We start from the raw sequence: 18964 nt of genomic DNA, 5'->3' as shown, positions 1-18964 counted from the left end.
CCCCTGTATAAAACCTTGCTTTTTCATATACCTTATTCATGACCTGTGAAAAGGGTATGCTTTTTTGTGCCAGTCGAAGGGTTGCCATTTCTAGAACGAGGCAGCTCGTTTCCGGAAATGCGGCGCTTTGTTGGAAATCAAATGAAGTTTCGGGAAATCCCGATTATTCCAACTCTGCCCCGGATTCTTACTTTGCGCCCAACATTTATCGTCGCATAATCACTGCTTTTCGTTCAAGCGCAATCACTGCGTACACGAAGATGAAAAACTACGAGAGTTGTCGTTCGCGAAGAGCTGATTTGGCAGACGAATATTTTTTTCCTTTCGACTGTTTTGGGACAGCACTCGAGAGAAGAGCAATGGCAACAAGTAAGTGTAGGGTGACAGTGACGTATAATGATAGTGCAAGAGGGGGATCTTGGGTTGTATAGGGAACGGATCATTTTACATGTACGTATCCAGATTTAAAATAATAGTGAGTGGGAGAAGATATGTCCCAGAATAAGATACCTTGCTAATGTCATGTTCAGCCAGTGAATGATTGACCTCCGACCCTGTGTTCGAGTTTCGTATACTATTGCAGTTTAGTTTCTTATTCTATTGCAGTCATGTAGATGTGCGACATAACAGACAGTTATGCATCATCACGTTTACGTTGTGGCACAGGAGCTTTAAATTTATCAAAGCGCCGGTCGATCATTATGTACCTTAATACTGTAATACTAGATCTACTATTCACTACAAGGAATATAACGTGGGGTGCTCGGCACTGCCGACTCGCTCCGTTTCAAGCTTCCTACATCACTTTCTGCACCCCCTTCGCGAACGCATGAGGCTCGAACACAAACAAATGTACAAGCTTTCACGGGTTCCTCGCTTGGAGTGGTGTGGACACCGCGCCGGTTCTTGACAAACTTCTCGAAGTTGGTGAGCGGTTATTTCAAGTTTGTTGCTTGAAGTGAAAGCCTAATCATTTTTGTTTCGGGACCAGACGGCATACCAAACCGCATCTTGAAGATGTGCGCTGACTCCATTGCCCCATCCCTGACGGCGATATTCACCACCTCCATCGAGTCAGGCGAGCTCCCGAAAGACTGGCTATCAGCGAACATATCCTCTGTCTACAAGAAGGGCGATAGGAACAAAGCTGAGAACTACCGCCCAGTATCCCTGACCTCGGTCGCCTGTAAGCTCCTTGAGCACATCATCTGCCACCATCTTCACAAGCACTTCGAACAACATGGAGTGCTATCCAGCCGCAACCATGGGTTCAGGACCGGCCACTCATGTGAAACCCAGCTGCTCACCACCATGCAGGACATTCTGTCATCCCATGATGCTGGCCACCAAACTGACGTCGCCATCCTTGATTTCAGCAAGGCCTTCGACACTGTCCCGCACAAGAAACTACTCCACAAGCTGGCCCACTACGGTGTGCGGGGAAGTGTCCACAACTGGCTGACCAGTTTCCTGACCAAGCGGAAGATGAGGGTTGTACTGGAGGGCGAGGCATCTGAAGAGGTAGAGGTCGAGTCCGGCGTCCCGCAAGGCACAGTGCTGGGTCCGTTGTTGTTCCTGTGCCATATCAACGACCTCCCAGACTCAGTCCAGTCGTCTGTCAGACTTTTTGCGGATGACTGTCTCCTCTACCGCCAGATCCGCACCTTTCAGGACCACCTTACGCTACAGGCAGACCTAAAGAGCTTGGAAGAGTGGGCCAACCAGTGGGGGATGAGGTTCAACGCTAAGAAGTGCTACGTCCTCTCCACCAGATCCACATCCCACTACTTCTACAGCCTCGGAGACACCATCCTCCAACAGGTCGAACAGAACCCGTACCTCGGCATACAGATCTCAGCCGACCTGAAGTGGGGCCCCCACATCACCAGTCTCTGCAAGAGGGCAGGATCTACCCTAGGCTTCTTACGCCGGAACCTCCGGAACTGCCCATGTGAGTGCCGTCGCCTTGCCTACATCACTCTTGTCAGGTCCACCCTTGAGTACGGGGTGGTGGTCTGGGACCCCTACTACAAACAAGACGTTGAGAGACTCGAACGCATCCAACGCCTAGCCGCTAGGTTCATCATGAAAGACTACGTGTCCAAGGACCCAGGCTGCGTCACAAAGATGCTAGAGTACCTCCAACTTCCTACACTCCAGGAACGCCGTCAGCAACTTCGCCTGACGATGCTGTTCAAAATCATCAATGGACTTGTACCTGCCCTACCCCCTGACTCCTTCCTCACCCCGGTGAGCGTATCTCGGCGCCGAGTCAAGCCTAAAGCCTACGAGGGGTATGAGAGCCAAAACATCCTCCAGAGACAGGCAACCAACAACAGCCGCTGTTTCAAAGCTCCTACCTCAAAGACTGATCAATACAGGAACTCGTTCTTTATAAAGACAGTGATCGAGTGGAACAATTTGAGCGAAGCCACCGTCACCTTGACCACGCCCAGCGCCTTCTCATCGGCGTTAGGGGGGCAGAAACCAGTGTGAGAGCCTCAGTAGTTTTTATCCAGTTTTTAACATTGTAACATAGCATTTTTTAACTGTGCTTGAAAAGCCTACATTCTAGGGCAAACGGACTAAAACCGCAAGTACAGCAGCAAGAAGACCAGCTGGAGTTGTACACTATATCCACCTTGTGTACAGTGAACTTTTAAGACTCTTTTAGATGCGCACACCCAAAAAACGTCACGTTGATAGTCGTCGTCGGCTTCTGTGGCGCACCCGCCAACCACCAACCCAGGCGGGTTATCCAGATCCAGATCCAGTTTGTGTCTGAGCCTGGTGCGTTCGCGAAGGGGGTGCAGAAAGTGATAGCTTGAAACGGAGCGAGTCGGCAGTGCCGAGCACCCTGCGTTATATTCCTTGTAGTGAATAGTAGTAGTAAGGGTAAGCATACAGGAGTAAATAGTGATCGATCGGCGGTTGAATACAAACTCCTGTGCGTTGTGCATATACTGTATATCTCCCCTCCCCCTCCCCCTCACTCTCTCTCTCTCTCTCTCTCTCTCTCTCTCTCTCTCTCTCTCTCTCTCTCTCTCTCTCTCTCTCTAAAAATAGTTTATTCTTAATTGTTATGTCCTTTGGGACACAGTCACTCACTTTTGATTTTAGTTTTGTTCACGAAATTATGATGTTCTGCATACTATCCATTGTCTTGCAGAGTTGAAGTACTACTGCATAGTACTGACTCAGTCTAATTGACTTGCAAATTAATTTTTGCTTTGCACCTTGTCATGAACTACAATGTTTCATATAATGCACTTATGTACATAAACTTATACTGTTTTACTAATTATGTAAGTATGTAGTAGTAGTTATTATAGTAGATTTAGTCCCTCTTTAGGGCGAGGGCCAGATGCAAAAAAGTATACCAATGCTTATTCTGTTACCCTCTTGTCATTGTCTCTCTCTCTCTCTCTCTCTCTCTCTTTCTCTCTAGATCTCTCTCTCTCTCTCTCTCCCTCCCTCTCTCTCCCTCTCTCTCTCTCTCTCTCTCTCTCTCTCTCTCTCTCTCTCTCTCTCTCTCTCTCTCTCTCTCTCTCTCTCTCCCTGCCTTTCAGAGTCAGGTCTGATCAACAAACTTGACAAGGACAGTTCTACTGAAAGTGAATCCTGCATTTACAAAATGAACTCAGTAACGCGCGCGCACACACACACACACACACACAGTCAGTGACATGAAAAATTCCCCAGTGTTGTTAAGTTGAACACAGGTCAAATTGCATATTTCGCATCAGCTGGATAACTTTGCCATGTCCATTTCAGTAATGGATTAAAAACCATATCAAAAATCGACTTAACTAATATAGATCCCTCCTAAGTCATAAAGAGCTGATCCAGAGTTGTACTAATCCAAACAGTTAGACGGTAATCGGTCCAAAACCAAGAATGAAAAGAAAAGGTTAAGTTTATAGAAGGTTTAATGAAAGACACCAAAAACAAAAACAAAACAAAAAACTAAAAATTGCAAAACATTTGACCTGTCAACAAACAAGATTTAAAAAAAACCCGAGTGATCATATGATTCTGTTTCCTCATTCTGCTTTATCCATGTTTTGAAGGAGAGAACATATGATTCACATATAATTCACAGAATTATTTAATTACTGTGGGTCTTTGTGTATCTTGTTTGACCAATAAACAGACCAATAGGTTGAAGTTAATTCTTGTGAATGTTATGTTGTGTCTATATTGTAACATCACATAAACTTAACCTTGTTTGTTTGTTAGTTTGTTTGCTTTTCTACACAACAAGATGACTGTAGGTGAAAACAAAGTTGAAAAACAAAAGAAATCGGTACTCACCAACACAAAGAAATCGGTACTCACCAACACAAAGACAGCAAAGATAAAGGTGAAAATTCGACTTTGTCTGTGCTGTACAGGGATCGCGCTAGCTTTTTAAAAAACGCGTAAGTCATACGCAACGAAACGAAAAAAACGCGTCACTGACCAATATTTTTGCGTACTACGAAAACACGTACAGACACAAACAAAACACGCACGAAAGACTTAAAGACACTCCTTACCTAAATACGGCGAGTTTTCCTGTCGAACTCCGCGCACGCCTGTCGAATAACACCCCTGCTGTCTCCAACCTTCGGGCCTTGCGAGTTTGTTTCCCGCTCTAATACGACTAGACACACTTTCCGCCTTTTGGAAGCGCGAGATGGGAGAGCAGCTAATGTCTGTTTCATTATCCGACAAAACATTATCTGGTAATACCCTCGTTACGTTCGTTTGCGATACTTCGATGCAAAAAGAAACGGACTTTAGTTTTGACGCGCAGATTTCATGTGTGTCGTCACTTCTCGAGCCCTATAGTCAGTCTCAGGATCGGGTGATTATTAAGTCAGAGCAAAAGCGCTGCGTGAAGACAAGAAAAAGTTACAATATTTTTGCGTATGGCTTACGCGGCGCGGCGAAAAAAACGCGTCAGCGACTTTTAAAATGCGTCAAATACGCAAAAATCGTGCGTAAACGCGATCCCTGGCTGTATTTGTGTTGGTGACTAACCAATTTCTTTTGTTTTTCAACTTTGTTTGTTTTTCTTCAAGATTAGTTGTGTTATGGACTAACATTAAATTGTAAATAGGAACAAGGTGGTTTGAAGTTCAATCTTCACTATTTTACATTTTAAATTCAAGTAAAACTATGTCTGTGATTTTAGAATTCAAGCTGGCCCTGGTGCAGCTGGCGGTGGGAGCGTCCAAGGGAGACAACATTGCACGTGCCGTCGCCATGGTGAAACAGGCAGCAGCAGCAGGCGCTCAGATGGTGGCCTTGCCGGTCAGTATTCTGTGTGTGTGTGTGTGTGTTGTCACACACAAACTAACAACCTTCCACTCAGGAGGCTGGTTTATTATTCCGCCGCTGTGTCTGGGTATAATGTCTTTTTGTATTTTTGAAAATTTCTGTTTTCATGCGGATAAAAAAGTTTGATTCTTTTCCTTGTGCTTGTTAAATGCTTTAGCTTGATTTCAAAAAATGACATTTATGATTATGCATGTTGCAGGAGTGTTTCAACAGTCCCTACGGAACAAACTACTTCCCAGAGTATGCAGAGCCCATCCCTGGCCCTTGTACAGACGCACTGGCCAAGGCAGCCAAGGACAACAGTGTCTTTCTAATTGGAGGTGACTTATTGTTCAAGCAACACTTTATTCACAAATTCAAGAGACTGCAGGTGAGAAGAACAAAAACAAGATAACAATAAAATGTACTCACCGAAACACGAGCAATGAAATGTACTCACTGAAACACGAACAATGAAATGTACTCACCGAAACACGAACAATAAAATGTACTCACCAAAACACGAACAATGAAATGTACTCACCGAAACACCAACAATGAAATGTACTCACCGAAACACCAACAATGAAATGTACTCACCGAAACACCAACAATGAAATGTACTCACCGAAACACCAACAATGAAATGTACTCACCGAAACACCAACAATAAAATGTACTCACCGAAACACCAACAATGAAATGTACTCACCGAAACACCAACAATGAAATGTACTCACCGAAACACCAACAATGAAATGTACTCACCGAAACACCAACAATGAAATGTACTCACCGAAACACCAACAATGAAATGTACTCACCGAAACACCAACAATGAAATGTACTCACCGAAACACCAACAATGAAATGTACTCACCGAAACACCAACAATGAAATGTACTCACCGAAACACCAACAATGAAATGTACTCACTGAAACACCAACAATAAAATGTACTCACCGAAACACGAGCAATGAAATGTACTCACTGAAACACGAACAATGAAATGTACTCACCGAAACACGAACAATAAAATGTACTCACCAAAACACGAACAATGAAATGTACTCACCGAAACACGAACAATGAAATGTACTCACCGAAACACGAACAATGAAATGTACTCACCGAAACACCAACAATGAAATGTACTCACCGAAACACGAACAATTAAATGTACTCACCGAAACACGAACAATTAAATGCTATTCGTGTTTTTATTGTCCGTGTTTTGGTAAGTACATTTTCATTGCTATCTTGTTTTTATTCAAAAAGTTTACAAGGTCAGTCATTATATTCATCAAAAGGAGCTAACAGAACACTTACATGCCTGCTCTGATGAACACATAAAATATGGGTGAGTTTTGAGCTTATATAACAAAAATTATAAACCAACAAACAAACAAGATAGGAAATTAAAAAAATAAAAAAAACAGTGCAATACAATACAAACACGTGGACACATATGAAAAGAGGAACTGACTTTAAAAGCTTGGGAGTGTGACGGGGTGGTACAGTAGTTCCCCTTGTCACAGCAGCTGCTTTGTGTCTGTCTGTGTTTGTGTGTGTCTGTGTGTGTTTGTGTTTCTGTCTGTCTGTCTGTGTTTCTGTCTGTGTGTCTGTTTGTTTGTGTCTGTCTGTGTTTCTGTCAGTATGTTTGTATGATCATGAGGAAGATAGAGGATAACTATAATTCCAAATGTATTGTAGGACCGATAGTTGTAACTGCAGTAGCAACAACTCCACAACACTGAGGTATGTTTGTGTTCATGCAGGCTCCATCCCGGAGAAGGCGTCTGACGGCAAACTGTACAACACCTCCACTATCTACAGTCCGGAGGGAACCATGATCGGTGTTCACAGGAAGGTCAGCACATTGCACTTTGTAAAATACTCTACCACTGCTGTTGACCTTCTTAGACCGGTGGGAACCGGCTGTTTGTTACCAGCCTACCCCGGAAGCGGAGTATTACTGCCCAAGTGGTGGGAGGGGGTGGAGTGGAAACAACCATACAGGACAAATCTTGCTCCTACCTATGTGTGAACGTGGGAGTTGCAGCCCACACATGCAGAAGAAGAAGAAATGACCTGCCGACAAGCTCTTTTGTTACCCGGCTTGTTATGATTAGGCACACAAAAAAAAAAAATAGGTGTGGTTAAGGTAACATAGCCAAAAAAAATAGGGTAGGAAGGTAGGCAATCACTTTTTGACTCACATGCGAAGCAAAAGTGAGTCTATGTACTCACCCGAGTCGTCCGTCCGTCCGTCCGTCCGGACGTCCGGAAAACTTTAACGTTGGATATTTCTTGGACACTATTCAGTCTATCAGTACCAAATTTGGCAAGATGGTGTATGATGACAAGGCCCCAAAAAACATACATAGCATCTTGACCTTGCTTCAAGGTCAAGGTCGCAGGGGCCATAAATGTTGCCTAAAAAACAGCTATTTTTCATATTTTTCCCATTTTCTCTGAAGTTTTTGAGATTCAATACCTCACCTATATATGATATATAGGGCAAAGTAAGCCCCATCTTTTGATACCAGTTTGGTTTACCTTGCTTCAAGGTCAAGGTCACAGGAGCTCTTCAAAGTTGGATTGTATACATATTTTGAAGTGACCTTGACCCTGAACTATGGAAGATAACTGTTTCAAACTTAAAAATTATGTGGGGCACATGTTATGCTTTCATCATGAGACACATTCGGTCACATATGATCAAGGTCAAGGTCACTTTGACCCTTATGAAATGTGACCAAAATAAGGTAGTGAACCACTAAAAGTGACCATATCTCATGGTAGAAAGAGCCAATAAGCACCATTGTACTTCCTATGTCTTGAATTAACAGCTTTGTGTTGCATGACCTTGGATGACCTGGTCAAGGTCACATGTATTTTGGTAGGAAAAATGTGTAAAGCATGTGAGTCGTATGGGCTTTGCCCTTCTTGTTTTTTTTTAAACTTTTTTTTCTAATGTGTACAAATTAAACCTACTTGACAGGGAAATAAGTGTGCGACTCGGGCGCTTTCGCTTTCATTGCGTTTTCTGCACTCGTTTTCTTGTGTGTGTTTTTTTTTTTGACAAATGTAATAAAAAGTTATAGGGTTGGCCCCTAAAAATAGGGTAGGTCGGGTTACCGTAACCACACCTATTTTTTTTAGGCCTTATGAAAAGTCGTGAAAACGATGTCAGCAGCAGATATTCGGTCATATTTTGTCCCTGTTGACTGAGCAACCTTGTGTCTACTTTGATTAAAGGATTGTGCATTACTAATACCTTGGTGTGTATCCACACTTCCAGCTAGCAGGCCATCTTTGGTGTGTTGTTAGGTGTAGGATAGGATCTTGGTGTGTTGTTAGGTGTAGGATAGGATCTTGGTGTGTTGTTAGGTGTAGGATAGGATCTTGGTATGTTGTTAGGTGTAGGATAGGATCTTGATGTGTTGTTAGGTGTAGGATAGGATCTTGGTGTGTTGTTAGGTGTAGGATAGGATCTTGGGGTGTTAGGTGTAGGATAGGATCTTGGTGTGTTGTTAGGTGTAGGATAGGATCTTGGGGTGTTGTTAGGTGTAGGATAGGATCTTGGGGTGTTGTTAGGTGTAGGATAGGATCTTGGTGTGTTGTTAGGTGTAGGATAGGATCTTGGGGTGTTGTTAGGTGTTGGATAGGATCTTGGTGTGTTGTTAGGTGTAGGATAGGATCTTGGGGTGTTGTTAGGTGTAGGATAGGATCTTGGTGTGTTGTTAGGTGTAGGATAGGATCTTGGGGTGTTGTTAGGTGTAGGATAGGATCTTGGGGTGTTGTTAGGTGTAGGATAGGATCTTGGTGTGTTGTTAGGTGTAGGATAGGATCTTGGGGTGTTGTTAGGTGTAGGATAGGATCTTGGTGTGTTAGGTGTAGGATAGGATCTTGGTGTGTTGTTAGGGGTAGGATAGGATCTTGGTGTGTTGTTAGGGGTAGGATAGGATCTTGGTGTGTTGTTAGGTGTAGGATAGGATCTTGGTGTGTTGTTAGGTGTAGGATAGGATCTTGGTGTGTTGTTAGGTGTAGGATAGGATCTTGGTGTGTTGTTAGGTGTAGGATAGGATCTTGGTGTGTTGTTAGGTGTAGGATAGGATCTTGATGTGTTGTTAGGTGTAGGATAGGATCTTGGTATGTTTTAAATGGGATTGGCACTAAGCAGTCGACTAACAGAATTCATGTGTCAGGTAATTGTCTCCCCATGGGTCATATGTTCTTTTCAGAGTTATGCAGAGTTATGTTTTTCACGGTAAGGAGAGGGAAGCAGTATTACATTTTCATTTAGAATGGAAGAATTTATTGCAGTTAATTAATTCTAACCTGCGTTTTCATTAGACAAAACATGTCAGTATTTTACTCAAATCTAAACAAGATGACTGGGTGAAAACCAAGTTGAAAAACAACAGAAATCGGTTCTCACCAACACAAAGACAAAGTCGAATTTTCGCCCATGGAGGCTTTTTCTTCTGCTTCTTTTTTTTTTTTTTTTGTGTGTGCCGAAGAAGCCTCCTTAGGCGAAAATTCAACTTGTCTTTGTGCTAGCTGTCTTAATTGTGTTGGTGAGTACCGATTTCTTTTGTTTATTAACTTAGTATGTTACTTAAAGGTCCTTGTCTACATTTTTATACCGAAATCGCCATTTGACCATTAAAATGCAGAGTCTATTATCTACAAATATCAACAATACACCCCCTTTCGATCAGGAAAGACGAAGCCAGTGTAGCCGTTTGAAAATTCATTGTAGTATTCCAGCGTAGTACTCATAGTAGGATATCCTTATTTGAAAAATGCCAAGCGCAAAATTCCTCTCAAATCCCGTGCATTTCGCGATCGTGCGTTTAAAAAAAGCGTGGACAGCGCTCCAGTGTCAAACTGTTGCTGCACTTGTTTGGGCGTGGCTATAAGCATAGTGACATGAATTTGATTGGTCAGTATTTTTAGGCAAAGCACATGTTCTCAGCAAACAGAAAACAAAATATTGGAAGCGTGAGTCACGCTACCCAAAAATAAAATCTTTTTTTACATATTTTTTTTTCTATAACTTTTTTCCCCATGGTTCATTCATCATCTGACATAACTTTTTAGCGAAATCTAACCATAAGATTATTGAAAAAAAGCAAAAATGTAGACGACCACCTTTAAGTGAACATCAGACAACAGTAAGAAAGTTTACACCCATGCAGCAAACCCTTTTGCTTTTGAACGGCAGTTTTTTTCTGCATAATAATAAAGTTGTCACTGTGCTCCTGTACTTAATGACATTGTGGCAGGGTGACTGGGGTATGTGAGGTACTTAATGACATTGTGGCAGGGTGACTGGGGTATGTGAGGTACTCAATGACATTGTGGCAGGGTGACTGGGGTATGTGAGGTACTTAATGACATTGTGGCAGGGTGACTGGGGTATGTGAGATACTTAATGACATTGTGGCAGGGTGACTGGGGTATGTGAGGTACTTAATGACATTGTGGCAGGGTGACTGGGGTATGTGAGGGCTGAACAACAATGGTGAACCAGAAATAAAAAGACCCAAAAAAACCTGCAATCACGTATTAGCAAAGACGAGGAAGTTAGTTTGTAACTTCGTCATCTTCAGTAATATGTGGGTACAGTATTTTTGGGTCTTTTTATTTGAGGACCATGTGTCTTTGAATGTGAAGCTGGTTTGCAAAACACTCAGTGTGACAGTTCACTGTGTTTTGCAGATCCATCTGTTTGACATTGACGTTCCAGGCAAGATTCGCTTCCAGGAGTCAGAATCTCTCACCCCAGGAAACACCTTCACCTGTTTTAAAACACGTAAGTCTCTGTTTTTTTTTAGATAAACAAATGGATACAGAAAAATAGATTAACAATCAAATAAATAAGTTTTGTTAAACATAAAGATTGAGAGTAGGAGAGATGGGATGGTGCATGAGTAGCTTCTTTGTGCTGGTTGTGGGAAATCAAAATGTGTTTGTTATTCAGGGGATGGGCTTCAAAATGGGGGGGGGGGGGGGGCTTATATTGGAGATTAATTACTTCCCTTGACCATGAGCACCCTTGTGTGTGTTGAAGTGAATGTTGCTGTCTGTTGTCACAGCGTACTGTGACGTGGGTGTGGCCATCTGTTACGACATTCGCTTTGCGGAGCTGGCCCAGGTGTATGCACAGCGTGGTGAGTGGCAGATGTAGCACTGTGGTGATCTTTTTTTTATATTTAGTCAAGTTTTGACTAAATATTTTAACATCGAGGGGGAATCGAAACGAGGGTCGTGGTGTATGTGCGTGCGTGCGTGTGTGTGTGTGTGTGTGTGTGTAGAGCGATTCAGACTAAACTACTGGACCGATCTTTATGAAATTTGACATGAGAGTTCCTGGGTATGAAATCCCCGAACGTTTTTTTCATTTTTTTGATAAATGTCTTTGATGACGTCATATCCGGCTTTTCGTGAAAGTTGAGGCGGCACTGTCACGCCCTCATTTTTCAACCAAATTGGTTCAAATTTTGGTCAAGTAATCTTCGACGAAGCCCGGGGTTCGGTATTGCATTTCAGCTTGGTGGCTTAAAAATTAATTAATGACTTTGGTCATTAAAAATCTGAAAATTGTAAAAAAAAATAAAAATGTATAAAACGATCCAAATTTACGTTTATCTTATTCTCCATCATTTGCTGATTCCAAAAACATATAAATATGTTATATTCGGATTAAAAACAAGCTCTGAAAATTAAATATATAAAAATTATTATCAAAATTAAATTGTCCAAATCAATTTAAAAACACTTTCATCTTATTCCTTGTCGGTTCCTGATTCCAAAAACATATAGATATGATATGTTTGGATTAAAAACACGCTCAGAAAGTTAAAACAAAGAGAGGTACAGAAAAGCGTGCTATCCTTCTTAGCGCAACTACTACCCCGCTCTTCTTGTCAATTTCACTGCCTTTGCTATGAGCGGTGGACTGACGATGCTACGAGTATACGGTCTTGCTGAAAAATGGCAGCTACTTGACTAAATATTGTATTTTCGCCTTACGCGACTTGTTTATATTATAGTCTAAACAAACTTTAAGTGACAAAAATCCAAAAACAAATAGACTGCCAATGTTCCAACATTCAGAATAAAAAAACAAGAAAGGTTTGCTATTGGGACGGTTAATTTATGACAAAACACTTGATGTGAATGTATTGTTTTGCTACCCCCCGCGGGTTAGGGGGAGTCCCATATTGGTTGGGACGAGAAAGAATTTACCCGATGCTACCCAGCATGTCGTAAGAGGTGACTAACGGATTCTGTTTCTCCTTTTACCCTTGTTAAGTGTTTCTTGTATAGAATATAGTCAATTTTTGTAAAGATTTTAGTCAAGCAGTAGGTAAGAAATGTTAAGTCCTTTGTATTGGAAACTTGCATTCTCCCAGTAAGGTCATGTATTGTACTACGTTGCAAGCCCCTGGAGCAATTTTTTTGATTAGTGCTTTTGTGAACAAGAAACAATTAACAAGTGGCTCTATCCCATCTCCCCCCTTTCCCCGTCGCGATATAACCTTGAATGGTTGAAAACGACGTTAAACACCAAATAAAGAAAGAAAGAAAGTATTGTTTTGCTTTGTCATATATCAAACGTTCCAATAACATACCTTTCTTGTTTTTTGATTTTGAAGTGAAAACCCTGTCGCCATTTTGAATGCCTGGACTGTTTGCCGGCAGGGTTTGAATACTGTATGAACAGTGGTACCTGCGATGAAAGGACACCCTTTGGCGTGAACCAGTCAACAGTGTCCCTACATTGCAGGTTGCCTGTCATGACAGGTATACTTTGGTCAAGATAATAGACAAAGGAACATAAGGAGGTGTCCTTTCATGGGAGGTGTCCACTCATCAGAGGGACCTCACATCCCAGGTAGCACTGTATTCACACCTTGAGGCATGCAGTTTATGGTGTAGACAGGTAGGCTACTTTGTTTGGTCGGGTCTTCAGATCAGAGTGATTGCTTTCTTGCAACATTCTAATCAAACACCTGTAATTAGTCTTACTCGCTCTTTCCACCTGAAGAACATTTGCTGAAACTTCCTGCAAAAGTTGAGACCAGGAATACATGTACTGTCGAGGTAGGACAGACAACTGTGGAGGTAGGACAGACAACTGTCGAGGTAGGACAGACAACTGTGGAGGTAGGACAGACAACTGTCGAGGTAGGACAGACAACTGTGGAGGTAGGACAGACAACTGTGGAGGTAGGACAGACAACTGTGGAGGTAGGACAGACAACTGTCGAGGTAGGACAGACAACTGCATTTGGGACAGCACCAAGCAACCCATTTTCCAAAAAGAAAGTTATCAGTGTTTTTCTTGTGAAAAATATGAAAAGAATATGATGAAAAAATCACACCCTGGTCAATGAATGACGTACTTAGGAAATGTGGAATTTGGAAAATGAATTTTGTTGTGTAGGTTTTACAATGTTTTGCATTTACTGCCAAACTCAATTAAGCCATACCCCTCCCTTGTACTGGTCTCAATGTTAATACCTCCAAATTGGGTTTTACAAAAAATTCTGTTTAATTTCAATTAACATGATTTTGCATCCAATCAGGTTGCAAGTTGCTGGTGTACCCGGGAGCGTTCAACATGACGACCGGCCCGGCCCACTGGGAGGCGCTGCAGAAGGGGAGAGCACTGGACAACCAGCTGTACGTGGCGACTGTCTCCCCTGCCAGAGACGAGTCTGCTTCCTACGTTGCGTGGGGTCACTCGACTGTCGTGTCGCCATGGTGAGCTTATTTTCGGTGTAAACTGAATGAGTGATTTGGGAAGGTTGCAGTGTTGGTATCAGCTGGGCCTTCGGTCTTCAGTCAGTGACTTTACATTTTTGTATGTGACGCCTTAATTGTTCTGACCTCTGATGGGTCGATTGTTCGATAGTGTCGACATGTAGGTCTTGTGACTAAATAATATTTTGTTGCCATGACATTTGGACCCATTGATATGCACATATGTGACCCTCCACCACGAAATGAGTCACATGTCACCTTTGCATGATTTTCATATTTTTACATTTTCCTAAAGAGTTTTTGATGCTCTATCCAGTGGTGAAACCCGTTTTAAGACTAAGGTGACTCTCACACTGTTATCAGACACTCCCCGGACTTATATTAAACCTAGCGCAAAACCGCGCGAGGTGACATGCGACTCATTTCGTGGTGGAGGGTCACATATATCTTCAGTCCAGTCCCCAGTTTCTTTACTCTTAGTTTTTAATGCTACCACTCACGATTTGGTAATTCGTTTTCAGGGGTGAGATTGTAGCCACAACAGAACACGAGGAAAAGATTGTGTATGCAGATATTGGTAAGTCTTTTTGTGGAATGTACATTGAGTGGTGTAGGCAGGTGTGTATGTGTATGTGTGTAAGGATAATCGATTACATTAAATTGTCTATTTTACGGCTTCAGGCATGGTACTGAAGGAATGGCAGTTTCAGCTGAAATAGACGACTTTTTACTAATTCAAATTGTGTTTAGTGCCCTCTCCTTGAAGCTGAGAGGGATATAAGTGAAAGATAACAAGGCTTGAGTAAGAAAAAATAATAATCTCAAGTCAATGGGCTGATTTTTTTTTTTTTTTCTCTTTTTATTTTGGATTTTCGTTTTCGGCGGATTTCCGCCGATCGGCGGAAGAGTACCTTCCCTGGACTTTAATTTGCAATGCGATTATTGTGGTCTCGTTGCTAGTATTCAGCATGCATAGGAACGTGCACACAGTCAGAGACAGACAAACTGATAGATAGACACACACACACACACCTGCCCCACCCCCCCCCCCCTTCCCAACACACACACCTGCCCCCCCCAACACGCACACACACACACACACACAAACACACACCTGGCCCACCCCTCCCCAACACACACACCTGCCCCCCCCCCCCAACACGCACACACACACACACAAACACACACCTGCTCCCCCCCCAACACACACACACACACACACTCAAACACACATCTGCCCCCCCCTCCCCAACACACACACACCTACCCCCCAACACACGCACACACACACACACATTCTTCAATTCTTGTGATGAATTTTTTTTCCAGACATGGCCAGAGTGGAAGAGGTGAGAACGATGGTGCCTTTGAGAAACCAGAGAAGACACGACCTCTATAAAGTCGTAGACCTGACGCAAACATCTGAAACTGATAAAATACAAAAATAAAACAAACGATGGTATGCTCGTTGCACAGTTGGGGATAGCATAGAAGGGTGCAGGAGGTTGTTATGTAAACATGTTCACAGTTGGGGATAGCATAGAAGGGTGCAGGAGGTTGTTATGTAAACATGTTCACAGTTGGGGATAGCATAGAAGGGTGCAGGAGGTTGTTATGTAAACATGTTCACAGTTGGGGATAGCATAGAAGGGTGCAGGAGGTTGTTATGTAAACATGTTCACAGTTGGGGATAGCATAGAAGGGTGCAGGAGGTTGCTATGTAAACATGTTCACAGTTGGGGATAGCATAGAAGGGTGCAGGAGGTTGTTATGTAAACATGTTCACAGTTGGGGATAGCATAGAAGGGTGCAGGAGGTTGTTATGTAAACATGTTCACAGTTGGGGATAGCATAGAAGGGTGCAGGAGGTTGTTATGTAAACATGTTCACAGTTGGGGATAGCATAGAAGGGTGCAGGAGGTTGTTATGTAAACATGTTCACAGTTGGGGATAGCATAGAAGGGTGCAGGAGGTTGCTATGTAAACATGTTCACAGTTGGGGATAGCATAGAAGGGTGCAGGAGGTTGTTATGTAAACATGTTCACAGTTGGGGGTAGCATAGAAGGGTGCAGGAGGTTGTTATGTAAACATGTTCACAGTTGGGGATAGCATAGAAGGGTGCAGGAGGTTGTTATGTAAACATGTTCACAGTTGGGGATAGCATAGAAGGGTGCAGGAGGTTGTTATGTAAACATGTTCACAGTTGGGGATAGCATAGAAGGGTGCAGGAGGTTGCTATGTAAACATGTTCACAGTTGGGGATAGCATAGAAGGGTGCAGGAGGTTGTTATGTAAACATGTTCACAGTTGGGGATAGCATAGAAGGGTGCAGGAGGTTGTTATGTAAACATGTTCACAGTTGGGGATAGCATAGAAGGGTGCAGGAGGTTGTTATGTAAACATGTTCACAGTTGGGGATAGCATAGAAGGGTGCAGGAGGTTGTTATGTAAACATGTTCACAGTTGGGGATAGCATAGAAGGGTGCAGGAGGTTGCTATGTAAACATGTTCACAGTTGGGGATAGCATAGAAGGGTGCAGGAGGTTGCTATGTAAACATGTTCACAGTTGGGGATAGCATAGAAGGGTGCAGGAGGTTGCTATGTAAACATGTTCACAGTTGGGGATAGCATAGAAGGGTGCAGGAGGTTGTTATGTAAACATGTTCACAGTTGGGGATAGCATAGAAGGGTGCAGGAGGTTGCTATGTAAACATGTTCACAGTTGGGGATAGCATAGAAGGGTGCAGGAGGTTGCTATGTAAACATGTTCACAGTTGGGGATAGCATAGAAGGGTGCAGGAGGTTGCTATGTAAACATGTTCACAGTTGGGGATAGCATAGAAGGGTGCAGGAGGTTGCTATGTAAACATGTTCACAGTTGGGGATAGCATAGAAGGGTGCAGGAGGTTGCTATGTAAACATGTTCACAGTTGGGGATAGCATAGAAGGGTGCAGGAGGTTGCTATGTAAACATGTTCACAGTTGGGGATAGCATAGAAGGGTGCAGGAGGTTGTTATGTAAACATGTTCACAACTGTGCTGAAGAGGATTCTTTCATGTAACTGAGTTTATGATCATGTATCTGGCTGGAAAACTCAAGGGGGTGGGGGTGGGGGGGGGGGGGAGCGGGGAGTAGTTAGCGATGGGGGGGGGGGGGGGGATGATGATGCCTGTCCTCCCCTGGGCAAACAAATTTGGGCCTGAGGAGAAAAGAACATTGGTAAAAAAATGTAATAATGCAGCAATCTTCCCGAGTCCACTTTCACAGCTCTTCAAGTAGTGGGAGCTCCCAGTCCTAGGCCATCAAGTGGCTTTAAAAAGGCTAAATTTCATTTCATTTCCTGGGCCCCCAACCATTTCTGATGGTTTACGGGAGGCTTACTGTGCCTTTTAAGGAGGTTACTTCCCCTAGTCTCGGTATGGTTAGCAAAATGTGCCAACATTGTTTTTGTTTTTGAGAAATGAAAAATAAGTTTTTAGGTCGGCAGGAAAAAATAGGGTTGGTCGGGTTACCCTAATCCAACATATACTTTTATTGGGCCTTATGGTGTTTTTGCATAACCAGAAGTGCAATTATCAAGATGAAGGGATGTTTTCATTTACAAACAGAAAAATTAAACCCCAAAAATGTGTGCACTGTGAGATTGGACTTGAACTGTATTTCACGTATAAAACATTAAGCAGGGACATTCCACATTGTCTCGACATGTATTTCTCTCTCTCTCTCGACTGTATACTGAGATAAAAACAACCTCGCTTTCACCTAGATCCTGCCTAAAAACAATGTTCAGACCTCATGTTCAGACTCGGCGTAATGATTCCGAAAGGACTACTTTTTAGCGGTCAAGTTCAGTCGTCCTCATACTCGAAAGTGAAAAAAAGATGAAACGTTTTGCTACAGTATCGGAGGATGAACTGTCGAAGAAGAAAAAGAATCTCGTGCCAACCACTACGCAGAAGACCATCCGAGTTGTCCAGAAGAAGTTCTGAAACACGTCACGTTCCAAATCAAAAGACGACATTCTATTCTCTTACGTCACTATTCTTGGTTTACGGTACCATTCGGCGGCTTTGCTACGAGTATGCCATAGTCTTGGTTGGCCGAGACCTTGAGGTGGAATGCGAGTGATTAGGTTTGTTGATTTTGCTCGGAGAAGTGGTCCGTGTTCAAGCAAGTTTCTTTCTTCTTTGAAAACAAAAACCCTAAGACCAGTGAATGTCGAGATATATATATGTTAATTGGATCTGTGATCCAAACATGCCTTTTGGTCAATCTCGATGGCAGTTTATTCCACTCGCCCTACGGGCTCGTGGAATAAACTTCCATCTCGATTGACCAAAAGCCATGTTTGGATCACAGATCCAATTAACGTATATTGTTTGCATTTCTTTATGAAATACAGAGATATTAAAGACATGATTTGTGTTACAGAGAAAAAAGAATGTTCAGTACCGTTGTGTAACCTAAAAAACACAAATCAGTGATATTTGTATGGAGATGAGTCATCACAGTGTTAATTTTGACAAATGTGTGTGATTTGTACCGAAAACAAGATTGTATAATTTCATTTGATATTTTTCTGTAGTCTGAGACATTAATAGATTGAGTGGCACTGTGAAAATCAATTCTACATGTGTAGTTATGGGAAGAAAGTTTGTATTTTATAATACATTTTATATACATTTTTTTCATGGAATATTTGTAGCTTTTGGAAAACTTTTTTTTTAATGATCTGGCATTTCAATTGTTTTGGGTTACTTTTTGCTTGCTGTATGCGTGTGTGTGTGTGTGTGTGTGTGTGTGTGTGTGTGTGTGTGTGTGTGTGTGTGTGTGTGTGTGTGTGTGTGTGTGTGTGTGTGTGTGTGTGTGTGTGTG

The 18964-nt window shown here is 42.6% G+C and overlaps 1 protein-coding gene across 2 annotated transcripts; it reads left to right on the top strand.

Moving 5' to 3' along the window:
• The first annotated feature begins 220 nt into the window (after positions 1-220).
• On the top strand, positions 221-17197 carry LOC138974170 (omega-amidase NIT2-like). 2 transcript variants are annotated; one of them, XR_011458334.1, is made up of 10 exons: positions 221-369; positions 5180-5298; positions 5525-5645; positions 7084-7175; positions 11036-11129; positions 11413-11487; positions 13909-14086; positions 14608-14663; positions 15416-15590; positions 17099-17197. XR_011458334.1 is itself a non-coding variant. In XM_070346873.1 (9 exons), exons 1-9 carry the CDS (start codon positions 261-263, stop codon positions 15532-15534), a joined length of 963 nt encoding a protein of 320 aa, XP_070202974.1. In that variant the 5' UTR covers positions 221-260; the 3' UTR covers positions 15535-15680. The 2 variants fall into 2 exon arrangements, 1 of the variants encoding a protein (XP_070202974.1); XM_070346873.1 differs by lacking the exon at positions 17099-17197 and having other exon boundaries at positions 15416-15680.
• The last annotated feature ends 1767 nt before the right edge of the window (positions 17198-18964 follow it).

The sequence above is a fragment of the Littorina saxatilis genome, linkage group LG8 (assembly GCF_037325665.1).
Source record: "Littorina saxatilis isolate snail1 linkage group LG8, US_GU_Lsax_2.0, whole genome shotgun sequence".
Lineage (NCBI taxonomy): Eukaryota > Metazoa > Mollusca > Gastropoda > Littorinimorpha > Littorinidae > Littorina > Littorina saxatilis.
Note: the sequence above shows the minus strand (reverse complement) of the source record. Positions and strands in the feature narration are given on the sequence as shown.